At 40.2% G+C, this 19,713-nt stretch overlaps 1 protein-coding gene across 1 annotated transcript in view; it reads right to left on the bottom strand.

Annotated features, from left to right (window-relative positions):
• MCPH1 (microcephalin 1) overlaps positions 1 to 19,713 on the bottom strand; it is a 236,674-nt gene that overhangs the window by 145,210 nt on the left and 71,751 nt on the right. Inside the window, 1 exon segment of the mRNA NM_001318176.1 lies at positions 18,442 to 18,604. Coding sequence (NP_001305105.1) covers positions 18,442 to 18,604 — 163 coding nt within the window.

The raw sequence follows: 19,713 nt of genomic DNA, 5'->3' as shown, positions 1-19,713 counted from the left end.
GATGTGTTCTCAAACAATAAAGTCCCTTCAGAATCTTCATGTTGCATAAATGTTATGAATATTAATAAAAACTTGGTTAAGAAAGTCTCAAAACAAATCTGAGTCATTATTCTCATGAGGCCAAATATTTAAATATTATCCTGTTTTTACACAATGAAATATTATATACATATTTTTAATTCCAAGTTTCTAATTTGTGAAGTTTTATAAACAGTCCTCTATAAATATTCCAGACTTTTATTAATTAAAACAGTGAATTAACAGAAGATGGATCACAAGCCTAAATTCAAAAGCAATCCCTTTGGCTTGCGACTTTGTTTCTAACATTGGTTAATACTTTCAGAAGTCCCCCGGAATACACTTGAAATTCCTTCCCAGACTTTGGAAGAGTAAAATGTCCCATAAACAAGCTTTCATCATCATCATTATCCTCTTAGCATTTGAATCCCCACACTTTTAAATGATCAATACAATCTTTTCCTTTTTAATTCAGTAATATCTGAGGTTCTGCAGCCGTCTCTACTCCAGGACCAAAATCCCTGAAAATCTGTCTCTATACACCAGAAGTTTAGAGCTAAAATAATAAAGCTGGATTATATAATTCCTGTTTGTTTGTTTATTTTTTGAGACAGACTCTCACTCTGTCATCCAGGCTATAGTACAGTGGTGCAATCTCAGATCACTGCAACCTCCACCTCCCAGGTTCAAGCGATTCTCCTGCCTCAGCCTCTCGAGTAGCTGGGACTACAGGCACCCAGCACCACACCTGGCTAATTTGTTTTGTATTTGTAGTAGAGATCAGGTTTCCCCGTGTTGGCCAGGCTGGTCTCGAACTTCTGGCCTCAATTGATCTGCCAACCTCAGCCTCAATGCATGTTATTTAAGGAGATATACTAACAATATGTGAGGCTCCCCACAAACTCATAAAATTAACCCAGAAAATAAAAGGTAAAAATCATTTCAGACAAGAGGCAACATAAAAGAACAGTACAGTGAGAAATACAACGGACCAGTGACAGAAGCCAGGAACCAGACTTAAAAATGCGTGTGACGTTCAAGTTCAAATACAATCCACATTAAAATGTCAACCGAATTTAAACAACCTCATGGAGAAAATTTATGTCCTCTGAATTTAGCCCTTTCTAAATGTTAAGAAAATAAAACCATAAGAGGCTAAAGTAGAGTTCTGGTCAGTAAATTAATTAATTTACATAGGCATCCCAGGAATTAATATTGTATAGAGATAGGAGAAAACACTAATTCAGTTGTATTAAAATCATCAAATCAGAAATACAGTGTAAACATTTTGCTCCAGTAGTTTCATTGGCCAAACGCATCTTTACCTTAGTAGAGTGTTAAAAATAGCGAAAAGCTACTTTGAAAGAGCACAGGTAAGGCTGTACGCAAACTTAAAAACAAAAGGTTGGCCCAACATGTTTCTCATAAGAAGGGCAGAGTGAATTCAGCACCTTGTAGGTAACACATTACATAATGAAAATAGTGTTTTTTACATTGTAATATTATCATTCATAAAACCCAAACCTTGCTGATGAATGTAAATAGTAATTACATCTGTGAATAGAAACTGCTTTATTTCTTCCTGTCTGATTTGTATGCACACTTTATTTCCCACCTTATTGCACTGGGTAAGACCCTCTTGTTCAAGGCAGGGAAGGAGCAGTGACAGCATTAGAGTTCTTTGAACAACTTTGTGAGACAGACTTCTTCAATTTATTGTGATATAGGATATCATAAAAACCTAAAGTGTTCAACGTAATGTACCTATGTTCAAATCAATGTATCTATTATGTTAATGTGTCTATGTTCAAATCAATCTATAGAAAGCACAAGCTTTTTTCTGTATTTATATTTTCGAAGCCACTTTAGCTTCATAGCAAAGTTAAGAGGAAGGTACAGAGAGCTCCCATACACCTCCTGCCCTGACACATGCATTTCAGTGTCTCCCACTGGAGTGCTACATGTGTTGTACCCAGTCATCCCATGTTGACACATCATTATCACCCAAAGTCCACAGTTTAAATTACAGTTCCTTATAAGTGAAAAGCATATACTATGATGGAGTACTGGTGCTGGCCAGTGGTTGCAGTGCTTCCCTAAGCTCTTTTCAACTTCCTATTTCTTCTTCTTTTCTTCTGAGACAGAGTCTTCCTCTGTCCCCCAGGCTGGAGTACAGTGGTGCAATCTTGGCTCACTGCAGCCTCCGTCTTCCAGGTTCAAGCAATTCTCCTGCCTCAGCCTCCTGTGTAGCTGAGACCACAGGCACACATCACCATGCCTGGTTAATTTTTTTCTTTTTTTTTAAGTAGAGATGGGGTTTCACAGTATTGGTCAGCCCTGTCTCAGGTTCTCAATGTGTTGGGATTACAGGCATGAGCCACTGCACCCAGCCCTCTCAACTTCTTATTTCTCAAAGAATTACAAATATCTGAGTGATCAAAAAGATTACTGCTAAATATCGGCAAATGTTACATCTCCAATTAGGATCAATCACATTAATTTTTATTTATTCATTAGCTTATTTTCTTAACTGCCTAAGAAATTTTCTTCAGCCAAAACCAAAATTTATTCACAAAATATTTCATAAGCAAAAACACTGAACAAGGTATTCAATTTTTGACTTCTCAAAAAAAATTTAAAGAGGGAAAACAACAAGCAATTATTTCAATGTCTAAGTGATGAGAGAAAACTTGGCAGTGGGGGGAAGGCAATCTGTAAGAGGGATTTTAAGTTGGGCTTGAAAACATGACCCCCTTTAATAATGACTCCCTACTGGTATAAAAAATACAACTGCAACATGAAGCTGGTTTAACTCACTGGAAAGCATTAATGATTGTGTTGAAAACATTTCTTAACATTCACAATTTTTGATAGGCAACATTACTGTTAATCATAACAGTAAATTTATTCCACATTTCTAAATAGCCAGCCTTATCCAAGCATACCGCCCACCAGAGCTTACCACCCACCATACTGTGAAGTTCAACTGCAGTTGTGGTACTAAGAATACCTGTGGGAATGTAACTGGAAAGGAAAAAGGCGGGGGGAGGCGGGCTAGGGGGGCTTCCGTGTGGCAAAAGTCAACAATATTCTTTTGCATACAAAAGACTTCCTAGTAGGCCACAAACTGGTACCACGTAAAATAGGGGTCCTGGTACCAGTTTGTGGCCTACTAGGAACCAGGCCACACAGCAGGAGGTGAGTGGCGGGTGAGCCAGTGAAGGAAGCTTCATCTGTATTTACAGCTACTTCCCATTGCTTGAATTACCACCTGAGCTCCACCTCCTGTCAGATCAGCAGTGGCATTAGATTCTCATAGGCGCGTGAGCCCTATTGTGAACTGTGCATGCGAGGGATCTAGGTTGCACGTTCCTTATGAGAATCTAAAGCCTGATGATCTGTCACTGTCTCTCGTCACCTCCCAATGGCACTGTCTAATTGCAGAAAACAAGCTCAGGGCTCCCACTGATTTTACATTACGGTGAGCTGTATACTTATTTCATTATATATTATAATGTAATAATAATAGAAATAAAATGCACAATAAGTGTAATGTGCTTGAATCATTCTGAAACCATTCCTCCCTCACCCTCTCAATCCCCCAGTCCCTGGAAAAATGGTCTTTCACAAAACTGGTCCATGGTGCCAAAAAGGTTGGGGACTGCTCGTATAAAATACCACTTGATTAATTAAAAATCAAATCTGATAGTTAGAAACTTGTCCCGCAGATGTGAGCCACAGGAATGTAGCTGATTTCAAACAGTTCAAAAGTATGTTTTACATTCCACTTTACTGGATGATACTTTAGGAGTAAAGTTAGACATATCTTTACTTTAATCATTGAAAGTGATTGGGGTGTTTCTGCCACTGTCTCCTCCATCCACCTCTCACTCCACCGACTGTGGTAAAAAGTGTGGTTGTAGGTGTTTATGGAAGGTTATTTATTATGAGTTTTTTTTAAATTATTTACATTATTTATTATAAGAGTAACAAAAGTAATAATTATTAATTTGTTGCCAATTTAAGCTAACAAAATTATAAAAATCAAATTACAAAGATTTTTCTCATCAGATTTTATAGATCCTTTGCCTTAGTTGTTAGGGTAATTGGTTTTCTCAAACAACATTTATGAGAGTTTGCTAGTTTGTATGCTGTTATGGATTTTTCTAGAGAAAGAAGAAGAATATTTGTGATTCTTCCCCAACTAGACAGTGTAATATACTGGTTAAAAGCACAGAATTCAACAACTGGGTTTAAACCAATGTCCACCTTTTTACGGATTTATGACAAGGGGCAGGTTAATGTTTCTGCCACATGAAGACATTATGAATCATTTTTAACTACAAAAGTACCCGTGTAGTTAATGAAATAGTATAGCAATGAAGTTATTTCTAGGTTATACTGAACTTCAGGAGAAAAAATTGGGGATGTCAATGGTACAATTTTTAACAACAAAATAATAGGGTACTTACGTCCCAAGCATTTTCAAGTCAGAAAATAAAGAAGGTCTAGTCTTCTGAAGAGACCAGCTTGAACTGGCAAAATTTCAAGGCAATAATATCTGTTCCAAAATAAGCTATTCTTCTGTATTTCCAACACATCTCATAGCATCAAGAAATGCTTCCTATAATTCCATAAAGTTCTTTTAAAAATACAAACCTATTTAGTAGTTGTAGTCGTGCCTTAACAAAGCAATTTCCCACATATGGACTTTTTTAAGTGAGGTGAAATTGGCAAAATATACAATTAACCATTTTAAAGTGTGCAACTCAATGGCATTTTGTATCATGACGCTGTGCAACCAGCACCTCTTTCTAGTTTCAAAACGCTTTCATCACCCCAGAAAAACATCCTGTACCTGTTAAGTAATCACTCCCCATCCCTCTCTCCCCTCCATCCCTGGTAACTTCTACCTCGTTTTCTATTCTATGGCTTTACCTATTCTGGATATATTGTATGAAAGGAATTATACAACATGTGCCTTTTGTGTCTGGCTCTTTTCACTCAGTGTGTTCAAGGTTCATCCAAGTTATGCTTTTAATGAAGGCTAGTGATCAGTGTCAAAAATGCTTGTTGAATAATAACAGTATTTAATATTTATTAGGTGTATACTGAGTACTTTATTTAGGAAATCTTTCCATTCTTTTACAGATAAAAAAACCGTCTTGGCCGGGCACGGTGGCTCATGCCTATAATCCCAGCACTTTGGGAGGCCAAGGTGGGTGGATCACGAAGTCAGGAGATCGAGACCACGGTGAAACCCCGTCTCTACTAAAAACTACAAAAAATTAGCCGGGCGTGGTGGTGGGTACCTGTAGTCCCAGCTACTCGGGAGACTGAGGCAGGAGAATGGCGTGAACCTGGGAAGTGGAGCTTGCAGTAAGCTGAGATCACACCACTGCACTCCAGCCTGGGCGACAGAGCGAGACTCTATCTCAAAAAGAAAAAAAAAAAAAGAAACTGCCTTACCCAAGGTTACACAGCGACAGTGTAGCAGGGTTAGCAGTAAAATCCACTGCCTTATCCACTAATCTTTTCAAAACACATAGCGGTCAGAGAATGCCCATGTCAAGGTTTACAGCTATAGAAGATAAAAAATATTCTCTAGGCTATCTTTGGAAGTAGATGCTAGAACGAAGGTGGGCTATGAATTGAAGAAGAGCTGAACTCAAATTCAAAATTCACCATTTCTGGCTGGGTGCAGTGGCTCATGCCTCTAATCCTAGTACTTTGGGAGGCCAAGATGGGTGGATCACTTGAGGTCAGGAATTTGAGACCAGCCTGGCCAACATGGTGAAACCCTGTCTCTACAAAAGACAAAAATTAGCCAGGTGTGGTGGCATGCACCTGTAATCCCAGCTACTCAACAGGCTGAGGCACAAGAATTGCTTGAACCCAGAGACAGAGGTTGCAGTGAGCCAAGACCGTGCCACTGCACTCCAGCCTGGGCAACAGAGTGAGACTCCATCTCAAAAAAAGTTGTTTTTTTGTTTTTTTTTTTTAAACCATTTCCAAGCACTGTCATATTTTGCATCCTGGGGACCCAATGCTCGGTCACAGGACCAGCAGCGTGGACCTCACCTCAAGCCTGAGCAGACCCAGACCCACTGAACCAGGATCTGTACTTCAGTAAGATCCCCCAGGTGATCCACACGTTAGTAAGGTTTAAAAAGCACCGCTCTAGCTGTCTCATAAAGAAAGGGGCAGGAAGCTACATATCTAACACAGCCTATTTAACCAAGAAAGGGAAGATGAGTAATAAAGTACTGATAGTATGTGGTTAAGAACGCATTTCCCTTTTAAAAGACATTGACTGACAGAGACTGAATTCCAGGTGGTGAGAGGGAAAACAAGCTGCATGCTGACCTAGGCTTGAATATTCTTACGAAAAAGCTCAACGCAGTTGGACACAGACATTTAAGTTCAATTTATTCTGCTTGCACTCTACCTAATCCTTTCCAGTTTCCAAAAATGAAAATGGGTGATTCTCAGATGTTAAGACTTAACTGCTCAGTAATATCCACTTTATAAATACAGCTAAGCAATGACCAGGGCGACCCAGCATGTCACCACTGTACTCACATGTGAAGTCCAAACATCTTTATAAATAACTAAGTGCGTACTTCTCTTATCAAAAGGAAAACAAAGAAATAAATATAACAAATTCCAATGTAACTAAAATAAATAGCAGAAACATCACTTCACTGTATGAAAACACAGCAGAAATTATTACCAACACAGACAATAAACCAAATATTATGGCTACTAAGAGTGATCACTATTTTTTGTTAATCTTTCCGCGAGTTTGAATTACAAAGTTGTTTTTCTTAAATGAACATCAGGTCATCTTATATTAATGAATTTTAACAAGAAACACATTAACTACATGGGTAATTTGCAATTTGGGCTGATGCATAATTTTTATGTAATATATTTTTAACTCATCAGGGGTGAGAAGAAATTCTGAGATTTTAAAAAAAAAAAAAAACAGGTCATCCATCTACTCATTTATTCATTCAATAAATGAGGACTGAGTTCCATGTCCAATCCTAGGTCCTGGGGCTATGCAAGCACACAGGCACATTCTCTGCCCTCGAAGGACTGGCAATTGATAACTAACCAGTGTCCACTAAAGAGGACACTTACATTTTTAAAACATTCTTCCTTGTGCCAGGGAGAGTACGGTTGTCTCTAAAATACTGTCAAAACTACTGTTTACAATTTAACACTTGAAATAAACGATTACAATAAACTGTACACACAGAATATTAGAATTACATAAAAAGAAAAAAGACGGTGAATAATAGTATGTGTGTATATTCTTTCTTATTTTGTTGTTACCCAGCCAAACTAAAGTCGAAAGAAACCGCAGGGCCAGGCGTGGTGGCTCACAAGGAAGAGGCGGGGGGATTGCCTGGGCTCAGGAGTTCGATTACAGTCTGGGCAACATGGTGAAACCCCGTCTTTACTAAAATACAAAAAATTAGCCAGGCATGGCGCGTGCACCTGTAATCCCAGCTACTCCCAGCTACTCAAGAGGCTGAGGCAGGAGAATCACTAGAACCCAGGAGGTGGAGGTTGCAGTAAGCCGAGATCACACCACTGCCCTCCAGCCTGGGCGACAGAGTAAGACTCCGTCTCAAAAAAAAAAAAAAAAAAAAAAAAAAGGAATAAAGAAATTGCGTAACATTCATCGGAGATGTGGTGTGTGTTGACAGTTTGAATTTGTGTCCCCATCCAAATAACAGGTTGAATTGAAGGTGGGGCCCGGTGGGAGGTGACTGGATCCTGGGGGCAGAGTTGTCACGAATGGTTCAGCCCCATCCCACCTTGGCACTGCATAGTGAATGAGTTCTCAGGAGATCTGGTTGTTTAAAAGTGTGTAGAACCGCCACGCCCTTTCCTGCTGCTCCGCCCATGGAAGAAGGGGCCGCTTCCTGGCTTTGCTTTCTGCCATGATTGAAACTTTCCTGAGGCCTCCCCGGAAGCCACTGTGCTTCACGTACAGCCCGCAGAAGCGTGAGCCAATGAAACCTCTTTTCTCCATAAATTACTCAGGCTCGGGCATTTCTTTATGGCGGTGTGAGAACAGACCAATACATACGTGGCATAGCAAAACATCGTGGGTAGCCTACAGAGGAAGAGTGGGGCCACGGTAAGGACAAAAGCACTTGACGCTGCCATAGCCTCCCTAGAGCCACTAACCAGGAAGCAGACAATGGTATTTACACGGCAAAGCTAAGTATGCAGTCTCTGTATTACCCAAGAGTACAATAATTAACAATAATCATTATCAGTTAATCAATTAATTACTTAAGCCAATCAATAATTGGATATGAAATATCATTAATAATTTTATATTAAATAATTGTTATTATTAATATTAATTTAACGATTTAATATAAAATATTTAATTTAAAATTTTTAAATTTTAAGTTTTAATATTCTAAAAATTAGTATAAAGTATTTAATATTATTAAATATTTTTAATAACATTACTAATTATTAATATATTATTAATATATATGATGCTTGTTAAATTATTAGGTGGAACTTTAATATTCTGGCAGAGAAACTTTCAGAAACAAGAACCCATGAAAAACAACTAAAAAATAGATCTATTATGAACCTATGGCAAGCTGTTAGTTTAGCTGAGAAAACTGCATTACATAATTGTCACTCTCTGGTTAAGGACAGTCTAACAAATTTTCTGTACTAAATTTTCCAATGAAATTCATTTCATTTGGAATTCCTATTCAATTCATTGGAAATGAATTTTAGGAGAAATGCATTAGGTGGATCATACATCAGAAGTATCAGGTAGCAAAATGTACAATGTTGTCAATTATAGCTTTGAAAAAAAGTACAACAGTTTTCTAAAATCCAGTATTTCTTACATCAGTTCTCTTCAAAAAGATTAACATTGTGCCTAAAACCAAATTCACAGAGGGTCCTCACACAGAGACTGTAACAGAAGTATGATGTTCCTTGGAAATCTATTTTAACTTGGGGATAGAGTTAAGAAGCCTTGAAAGAATAGATGGTTAACAATGTCCCCAAAGTCCCTGAGGGACATCTAAATGATATCTAAATGATGGACAGCTGAAGACAGTTTTTGAAGTTACAGATAAAATCAAACCATGGTTGAATTTTCCAATGAAGACCTGAAGTTAAGATATTCTGTGCTATTATTTAATACTTACAGCGAGAACTGCTTGATTGAGATGTCAGAAACAAAAGTGAAAATTCAGATGCCTGGCAGAACACTGCAAAGGTTAAAGTGCACCTTTAGGTAGGGCCAAAGCTTGGAATTTGTGCTGCAGTTCAGCATGGACCAAGTTGAGGTCCTAGAGGTCTCAGTCATAAAGCAAAGGCGGGGAACTGAGGTCTACAGTGAAGACCTGTGTTACCTCGCGGTTGATCCAACTTAATAGAAAAGTAAAGACAAACAGTGTGATCCCTGAAGGCTATGATTTGGAAAAGGATGGGTGGCAACAAGTACCCTCTCGACCTGTTAGCCTTATCCATTTAAAGGATTTGCCAAATACAGCAACTTTTTCGTTAATACACATAATCTTAGTTTACTTTTTAAATTTTTTTTTCCCTGATAACTCAGCCAACAGATTCAAATGCTTCTCAAGGCCACACTCAACTCACCATAATGCAACCACATTGCCAAGCACCAGGATGATGATCTGTGTTGCCGTTGGCAATACTAGAGGGCTCGAGTCACACTTCATGGTGTCCCATTCGCTGCCAACCAATCTCTCTGATGTAGCAGCAGCAGTACGTCTAGGAATAACGTATGAGCAATACGTCTGATAATAACCCCTAACTCAGCAAATGGCACCATTACACATAACCCTAGTGCTTCCCCTGCTTTATGTACCATTGACTCTTCAACTCTCTTAGTCATTGGATTCAACCTGCTTTTTTCAAGGTCTCTGACAACATCCACCTGATGAAATTGAACAGTGGCTTTTGTCTCCTCTATTCACCTTCCAGCAGCACTCAGCACAGCTGAGCATCCTTCCTTCCTGAAACAGTCCCCCTTCTGACTGACGCCACGTTCCCCTGGTGTCTCCCCCAGGTTGCTAGCTAGCCGTTCCTGGGTCCCCTTGCCTCCCCCTTCTCCCTGACTTCTGCATGGCGGCACAGCCCAGAGCTCAAACCAAAACTCACTGTTTTCTTCATTCTACACTCCCTTCCAGTTACCATGGCTGGAGTGAATAACCTTTCCTCTGAACACATGTACATACATATAATCTGATATGTGATATCTCATGTCTAGTAGGAATCCCAGACTCAATATGCCTACGTCAATTTTTTATTGTACCCTAAACCCTGCACACAATTTTCTCCCCCCAGAATTCTCTAACTCAGCAAATGGCACCATTATCTATAGTTAGTTGCCCCAGGAAAAAATTTAGGTGGGAGTCTTCTTGACTTCTCCATTCCCACACACCTCACATTACAGATTCCACTAGATCTTCCTAGGAAGTGCGCCAACCTGCTCTCTCCTCCCCACCTATCAACCCCTCCTCTAGACACAGCTGCAGTCATTTCTCGCCTCAATGATCCTAGCTACCTCCTGCTGCCCACCCTGTTCTTACCTCCCTGCAATCCATTCTTTGCTGAGAGGCCAGAGCCACTCTGGAGTTAAAACAGTCTGATGGCTTCTGCCTCCCTCGCTTTGATCTGCACAGCCATACTGGGGCCCTACAGCCTTCTCCAACACCTGTCCTCCTCACTCCTGGTGCCTCAGGTATTTCTCTTTCTTGCAAAGGTGCAGCCTTAGGACCCGTGCACTGGCTTTTCTGTGCCAGGTGCATTAAATAGATTCCGTCTAGCACCTTTAGAAAATTAAAGAAAAAATATTAATGTAAAAGTTTGAAAATGGTGATCAAACTTTATTCCTAATCATGTCTGTGGTTGCATCTCAGGGTGACTCCACAGTCTTCTCCCACTAAAAAAATCACGTTGACTCTTTCAAACTCCAACATTCATCATTCTTAGCACTCATAGGCTTGTCCACATCTTTTCAAATGTCCTCCTGGAGGGCAGCACCAAAGCCCTCAATTTTCCAGATGAATCACTTTTTGGTATCTGTCCTCAATCAGGAGACTACGGTCCTGGGAAGCACGGCGGCTCCAACCTGGGAAATGCGCACCTTGGGGTCTTGCCAGGAGCAACAGACAGGGGGATGGAGGACCTAGACCGCAGCGCCTGCTCCCCATGCTCCCAGTGGCCAGTGGCCACGCTGACGCAGCCTGCAGGAGCCTCTGCAAAGAACGAGCTCCGGCACTGTTCAGGAACCACCTCAAGTGAAAGGAGCAGACAAATTCTGTGTCTATGCCTGGGCAAAACCAGAATCCATTATTTTAATAAGGAAAATGTATAAATTAGGTGTCCTGGAGATAGCTGTTCATAGTCACTGCCTTAAAATAATGCCGTGACAGAGATGTGTTTCTAAGATCCACATTCAAGTCAGACAAACTAGTTTTGCCCAGAGTCTTCATCACTAAACTCACTGTTTATTTGCAGCATCCTTCTCGGCTGCAAAAATGTTCTGTCGGGATCCAGTGAGACAGTGCATGGGAAAATACTCTGTGAAGTATAAAGTCCTTTACCAAGGTATAATCTGTAGCAGGATAAAAAGGACTTTGAAATCAAGTCGTGAAAGTTCAGAGACCCAGGCCTGAGATCCTAGTTAGCTTGCAAGTGCGAGCAATAAATGTCTGCTAGAGAGAACTGAAGGGAACCCTCAGAAACTCAGCGTCAGTGTGACACACCAAGTACAGTGTGGCTGAAAATTATTCCTAACATGAGTTATGAAGTTAATCTGCCATCTTAAGGTTAAAAAGAGAATGGTTTTTCAAGATGATCCCTTTTGAATAGACTTGGGAATGCAGGGTGATGAACTAACACCAGTGAAAAGTCGAGATTTCACTTCTGGTTCTACCATGAGTTATAACTTTAGGAGAGCACCTCAGCATTTCTTTAATGTAAAATGAGAGGCATGAACTGAGTGAACTGCGCGTGTTCTTCTAACAGTTCATTGATTCTATGTTCACCACTGATAAAAACATGTCTCACCTGACTCACTGCTTACTAAGTTCAATGTGGATCACATTATCTCAAGAAAATAGTCATGATGACATCATTTTTTATTAAGAAAACACTAGATTATTTGTTGATAGTTAGCGGCCTTGACATTTTGTTATAAAGCTGATTTAGCTTTTAAGCCCTACACTTGAATTCATAAGTGAATTAGCTTTAAATCTCTATTATCAGATCCTTTTCACAAGCTGCTCAGGACCAAAATCTTAAAATCTGAATACAGGCTGAGTTATTCCTCACTGTGCTGGACAGAGTGACACGGAGTGGTAGCTGGAAAAGGGGAAGACGGGATCATAGGACACTCCGCTTGTATTTTAGCATCCACAAAAGGGCTTCGAGGGAAAGCAGAATTGTGGATAAGTCACAGGAAAATGCAGGAAACACCAAATTAAGTGAGAGTGGGATAAAGAGTATTTAAAGGTTCAAATTGTACTACGCTTGAACAACACATAACAAAACAATGCGAGTCTAAAGGGACACTTTGGTCAAATTAATTTCTTTATTTTTCCGTTGTGTTACTTCCTGTCTCCCATAAATAGGAAGCTCAGCAACTCCTGGCATGGTTTTCTATTTCCATGTATCTGCCAGACAATTTGGTCACGAAGGAGGAAAAACATAAATTATTCTCTTTCCTGAAAACAGTAGAGCTAACACTGGAGGTGTGAACTGCTGTAAACATGGAAAAATTGCCAATAAACTTCTCAAAAACATTAAGTCAAAATTCAAACTGAATTTTGTTATAAAATCGTCACAGTTTCTGATATGACTAGCTGGGCCACATACAACCATCTAATTCTGAAGAACTGCTACAACTCTCCTTTACAAGAAATTTCCAGAGAATACCACACAAACCCTGAAATAAAAACATGCTCAGTAATGTTTTTCTTGGAGGCAAGTTTATACTGCTAGCCAAAGAGAATATTTTAAGAATCCCCCAACTGCATTGGAGACAGGGTTAGGAGGAGGAGGACGAGAGAGAGCGAGAGTGCTAGAGACAGAAAGAGAGATTCCTTGTACACAAAGTCAATGTATATAATATATGATATGGATACTTCAAATCTTGACCCTAAAAGAAATTGGAACTGTGAAGTTTATATCTGAAGTTATATACAAGACATAGATAAATATTAAATTGGGTGCTAAGCTTTAAACATTATGTAGAATGGCTTTGTAAATGATGGTGGCAACTATCCTCTCTCAGATTTCTTATGTTTATACTATTGAATTTATTTAAAAGTTAAAGGAGGGGGCCATGCAAAAAGCAGCAGTCATCTTTGTCTTCTTGAAGACTGAGATGAATACAGAAAGTAACTCAGCTTGTTTCTAAAGTTTTTGAGGGTGCAAGTCAGGAGCAACCTATGAACATCAATACAATATAAATATCCGTTTGTGTGATTTATATATGTGTGATATATTATACCTGACAGCCATCATGGTTACCTTGTAATCACACTAACAGATATTTCACCTGAAGCCATAGGCCATCTAGGCCTTCGCAATCTCCCAAGAGTTGATACTATTCACAAATAGCAACATCATCAGTAAGGCAAGGGCAATACAGACACACATTTGTGACCTTTGCCATGAACAAGGGGAAAAAAGGTAGCACAGAGGGCAAAGAGCAATTTAGGGAAAGTTGAATTTTTAAATTATTTTTATTTTTTTTAAGATAGAACAGCTGGGATGAAGCTTCAGTGCTAATAGAAATATAGGGACAGAGGCAGCAGTTGAAGGTACGGGAGCCTGTAAACTTCAGCACACAGAAGGAAACCTAGCTCTGAAACCAAGACACTAGCCTGGTCCTACCAGTGCCCAACTATCTCCATTTGGAAAGCACATTAGATATGTAAGATATACTTTTTTTTTTTTTTTTGAGACAGAGTCTCACTCTGTCGCCCAGGCTGGAGTGCAGTGGTGTGATCTCGGCTCACTGCAACCTCCCTCTGAGTTCAAGCGATTCTCTTGCCTCAGCCTCCCGAGTAGCTGGGATTACAGGTGGCTGCCACCGTGCCCGGCTAATTTTTGTAGTTTTAGTAGAGACAGAGTTTCACCATCTTGGCCAGGCTGGTCTTGAACTGCTGGACCTCGTGATTCACCCACCTCGGCCTCCCAAAGTACTGGGAATACAGGCATGAGCCACTGTCCCCGGCCTAGATATACTTTTTAATTTAAATTTACAAATAATAAAATTTACTCGTGTGTGCATATGTGTGTACAGTTCTCTGTGTTTTAATACATGCATAGATTCTGTAACCACTGTCACTAACGACACAGCACAATTCCAGTGCCCCAAAGATATGACAGCTGCTATTGCTCTGCAGAGGCAGATGCTACTCCCACCTTAACGTGTGGCAACCACTCATCTGTTCTCCTTCCCTACAGTTTGGCCTTGTCTAGAATGACAAAGAAATGGACTTATACAGTACGTGACCTTCTGAGATCAGCTATTTCACTCGGCGTGATGCCCCCGAGAGTCATGCAAGCTGCTGCACCTATCACCATTCCTTCGATTCCTTCCGTACACTCCACAGCATGGACGGTCCAGCTGGTTGATCCATTCACCCACTGGAGGGACAGCTGTGCTGTTTCCAGGTCCACTTGATGATAAGTAAGGCTGCTACAAACATTCACGTACAGACTCTGTGTGAACACAAGCTTTCATTTATCCGAGGCAAGTATCTGGGAGTGGGACTGCTTTCTGTGAAACTGCCAAACTGTTTCTCAGAGTGGCTGGACCACTTCCCACTCGCACTAGCAGCCGTTCCAGCTGCGCTGGCTCCTTGCTAGAATGCGACTGCTATTTTTTATTTTAGCCATTTTAATGGATATGTAGTGGATCTCACCATATTTCTGAAGTGAGCAATAATGATGAGAATCTTTTTAGATGCTTATTTGCCATCTGTGTGTCCTCAGTAAAATGTCTATACAAGTCTCTTCTTTGCCAGTTTTTGTTTGGGCTGTTTGTTTTCTTATTGTTCAGTATTGAGAGTTCTTTATCTATTCCGGACATAAATCTTTCGTCAGATATAAGATTTGCAAATGTTTTCTTCTGATCTCTTCATAATATCTTTCACAGAGTAAAGCTTTCAATTTTGATGAAATCTAATTTATCAATGTTTTCTGTTGTTGATAATGCTTTTGGTGTATCTAAGAACTCTTTGCCTATACCAAGATCATTTTTATTTGTTTACTTATAGAAGTTTTATACCTTTACATTTAGTCTATGATCCATTGGATGTAATTTTTTTGGCTCATGTAAGGTACAGAATGAGGTTCTCCCTTCCTTCTTCCTCTCCTCTCCTCTCTTCTTTCCTTTCCTTTTCTTTTATTTTTTGAGACAGGGTGTCTCTCTGTCACCCAGGCTGAAATGCAGTGGCATGGTATTGGCTCATTGCAACCTCCATCTCACCGGTTCAAGTGATTCTTGTGCCTCAGCCTCCTGAGTAGCTGGGACTACAGGCAGGTGCCACCACGCCCAGCTGTTCTTTTTATTTTTGGTAGAGACGGGGTTTCACCATGTTGACCAGGCTGGTCTCCAATTCCTGACCTCAGGTGATCCACCCAAAGTGTTGGGAAGGTTCCTTTTCTTGCTTGTGTATGTCCAACTGCTCCAACACCACTTGTTGAAAAGACTGAATTTCTCCACTGAACTGCATTCATGCCTTTGTCAAAACCCATGGGATATATTTTTGGGGTCTATTTCTGGATTCTCTATCTGTTCTATGTGTCTACCAATACCACACTGCCTTGAGGACCACAGCTTGAAGGGATGCCCCAAAACCAGGTAGTGCCAGTCCCCCTCCTTGTTATTTTCTTTCTAAATTGTTTTGGCTATTCTGGTTCCTTAACGTCTCCACAGAAATTTTAGAACCAGCGTGTATGTATCTTGAAAGATTCTGCTGAGATTTTGAATGGAATGTGTTAAATTTATAGATCATTTTGGGGAGGAGTGACATGTTCACTGTACTATGTCTTCCAATCCATGAACATTGCATGTCTTTTAATATACTTAGTTCTTTGATCTTTAAAATCAGCATTTTGTAGTTTTCAGCATACAGATCCTGCACTTATTTTATTAGCTTTATCCTGAAGTTTCAATGGAACTTTTGCATCTGGATGACTTGCCCAAGTCAGTTGTCAGTTCTAATTGCTGTTTTGTAGATCACTTGTGACTATCTACATAGAAAATTGTGTTGTTTATAAATAGAGATAGCTTTATTTCTTCCTTTCTAACCTACATGCCTTTTATTACCTTTTCTTTTCTGATTGCCTTGTACCTCATTCATTCACTTACGTGTCTGAGTGCCCCAGGTTCTTCCCTCCAGGCAAGGAGTCCAGACTAAAGATCAGAAGTTTATTAAATAATGTGTTTTAATGCCCACCTTTCTCATATCAAGTAATCCCAGAAGAGATACAATAACCTAAAATTTCACCCAGTTCTGTTTCTGTGTATGATTGGTTGGGGAGCACTGGCAGGACACTGAGCAGAGACAACCAGGGAGCAGGTCTCTATCCATGTTGACAGCAAAGGCAGTACATTCTCACGTCTGACCTCTATGGACTGCTCAAAGTCCCAAAAGAATAAGTTAGGTAAAGAATCCTGTACAGATGCATATCTTTAGAAATAACATTTTTTCCTCCAAAACCTGAGGGAAGGGGAGTAGTCAGATGAAGATACAGAGACAATCTGAATTGGAGAGAAATAAAACACAGAACTCATTCACTGATGCTAGAGTTATTAAATAGACAGTAGTCCACCCTATCCAAAGTGGGTGCAGTTCATGGCCCCCTGGGGGATGCCTAAAACTGTGGATAGTTCTGAACCCTACATATACTATGCACAATTTTTTTTCTTTCTTCACAATTTCACAAGTCAAAGACTCATTTTTTCCCATAGATCTTAGCTACATCAGCATACCGTTTTTCTTTCTTTATTAAGTGGACAACGTTCACCTTTTCACTTAAAGAAAGCACCTTGGAGCGCCTCTTTGGCATATCAAAGTTGTCAGCATCAATACTCTTGTGCTTGGGGAACATTATTAGGCCAAATAAGGGTTTCTTGAAGACAAACACTGCAAAACCAAGAGGTTCTATCTCATAACCAAGAGGCTACTAAGCAAGGGCAAGCAGCACCTACTCCATGGACAGGCTGGAATGAAGGATGATTCACATCTCAGGGAGAATGGAGCAGGATGACCTGAGATTTCTTCATGATACTCAGAAAAACATGCATTTAAAGACTTATAAACTGTTTTTTTCTGGGATTTCCCATTTAATATTTTCAGGCTATGGTACCTGAAACCACAGAAAGCAAAACCCTGGATGAGGGGGGGACTACTGTCTTTCATCCAAATAAACATAAAGCAGTACTAGTATATAACTAGGTAAAGTGATCCCCAGTTGCCACCAATGCAAATCAATAGTGCTTACTTTCGGAATTTCAGCGTTTCCACTTCACAACTAGAAGCACTAATCTCTTTAAACTCTGTCAAAGCATGGAAAAAAGACCATGGCCATTCTTGAAAATACATGTGTAGCTTTTGCATGTTATAATTCTACTGGTTTAAATGAACACAGTATGAGTATGAATAGAATATATTCTTGGGAGAGGAGGAGGAAAGACGGATCCCACAGATGCAAAATGGTAACACAAGTAACAGATGATGCTACTGTCATCAGAAAGCAATGCTTTGGAGCAACCTTAGGTTGAGGATCGAAGTAAAAATAGAACTAATAACAGATCATTTCAATTGTTATGAATAACGAAAATAATTACGTACTTTTAAAAACTATCTTTAATGTATAGAAATAAGGGCAAATGATGTTACAGATAGATATACATAGGATAAAACCTATCCAAATGGGATTGAAAGAACATGTTTCATCCTAAGTAAATCCATCTGTACAAACAATCGCTGAACTATTTTGGCTCTGCAAACCACCACCACCACAGGTCATAGTATTTCTTGGTCACACATAGAGGAACGCTCTTTGACTGTGAGAACGTGCATTCTGCGTTTCTTTCAGCGTCTTTCTAATCTTGCTTCTGATTTATCTTAGAGGCTACTCACTTCCTGCTCTCTACCCTCCCCGTCCTCCTGCTGCCCCAGGACTTGGCACTTGTTGAAGGGCAGCAGCCCAAGGAAGACCAACAGGAGGAAAGACGGGTGTTCCCAGCTCACAGGAAAGTGTGCAGATCCACAAGGGTGCACGCCGGCCTGAGTGCTGATGTCAGCACCTCAGGGTGACCTACTCTATCAAAATGCCTTGTTTTAAAATATGCAGTTCACACACAGGGCTTACCCAATCATAAGAGAGAACCCAGCAGCCACGCGCGATTCCCAGCAGCACATTCAGGGTGCGAAGTGGCTTCCCGGAAAGCACGTGAGTCGTGGTCTCACAGACGTCTGGTGCAATTGAAAAGCCTTTCAATTTATCCACAACCTGGATGACGACATTCTGCTTTCTATCAAATCGGGGGGAAAATGAACAAAATGAATGAGTTTGTTGCACACGAACATCAAGGCAGTTACACTCAATATTAGTAATAATAAAACTAGAAAGCCAACATTTTAAACTGATTTTGGTTATGGTGCCTATGTCTTAACTGACTTACAATCAATGGTTTGGAACCTGGGGAAATAAACTTCAGATCTCAATTCTATTTTAATGGCTCAGAAGACAAGCCCACAGGTTGTCAATGGCTTCCCACAGTGGCTGGGCCGGGTAGGGACAGAGCCAGCATCAGAAACCAGGCCCCTGGCCGGGCGCGGTGGCTCCCGTCTATAATCCTGGCACTTTGGGAGGCCGAGATGGGCGGACCACGAGGTCAGGAGTTCAAGATCAGCCTGGCCAACATGGTGAAACCCCGTCTCCACTAAAAGCTACAAAAATTAACCAGGTGTGGTGGCACGTGCCTGTGGTTCCAACTACTCGGGAGGTTGAGGCAGAAGAATCACTTGAACCCGGGAAGTGGAGGTTGCAGTGAGCCGTGATTGTGTCACTGCACTCCAGTCTGGGCAACAGGGCGAGACTCCACCTCAAAAAAAAAAAAAAAAAAAAAAGGAAACCAGGCCCCTGACATCAGACCAACACTCTTCCCATCGGCACAACAATTTGTTTTCCAGGCCTATTTGAACCTGTCTGTGCATGCTCAGAACCAAGATCCTCACTTATTTTATTTTGAAAACGTAACATTTATTGAGTATCAACACACAGTTTTTCTACTAAAAGGGGAAAAAAGACCCTTTTTATTAAATCATCAGATCAAATCTGGGACCTATTTGTCACAAAGCTCATGACCATTACCGCTTCTCTCCTGCTCTGTCATTCCCTTAATACTTAAAATATCCTTTAAAAAAATATATTCCTTCCATCCAACTTCCTTACCAAACAACCCTCAGTTCTTTCCTCCCTTTTATAATAACCTTTCTATGCCTTTAGTTCTGACATTGGTTTTCTCTCTCCCAGAAAATTTAAAAAATCCCCAATGAAGGGCTTTCTAAGCCACACTGTGACATACACAATAACATGGTGAAACTCCGTCTCTACTAAAATCACAAAAAAATTAGCCGG

The sequence above is a fragment of the Macaca mulatta genome, chromosome 8, assembly GCF_049350105.2.
Source record: "Macaca mulatta isolate MMU2019108-1 chromosome 8, T2T-MMU8v2.0, whole genome shotgun sequence".
In the NCBI taxonomy this organism is placed as follows: domain Eukaryota; kingdom Metazoa; phylum Chordata; class Mammalia; order Primates; family Cercopithecidae; genus Macaca; species Macaca mulatta.
The sequence above is the reverse complement of the archived record's forward strand: the minus strand, read 5'-3'. Positions and strand labels throughout refer to the sequence as shown.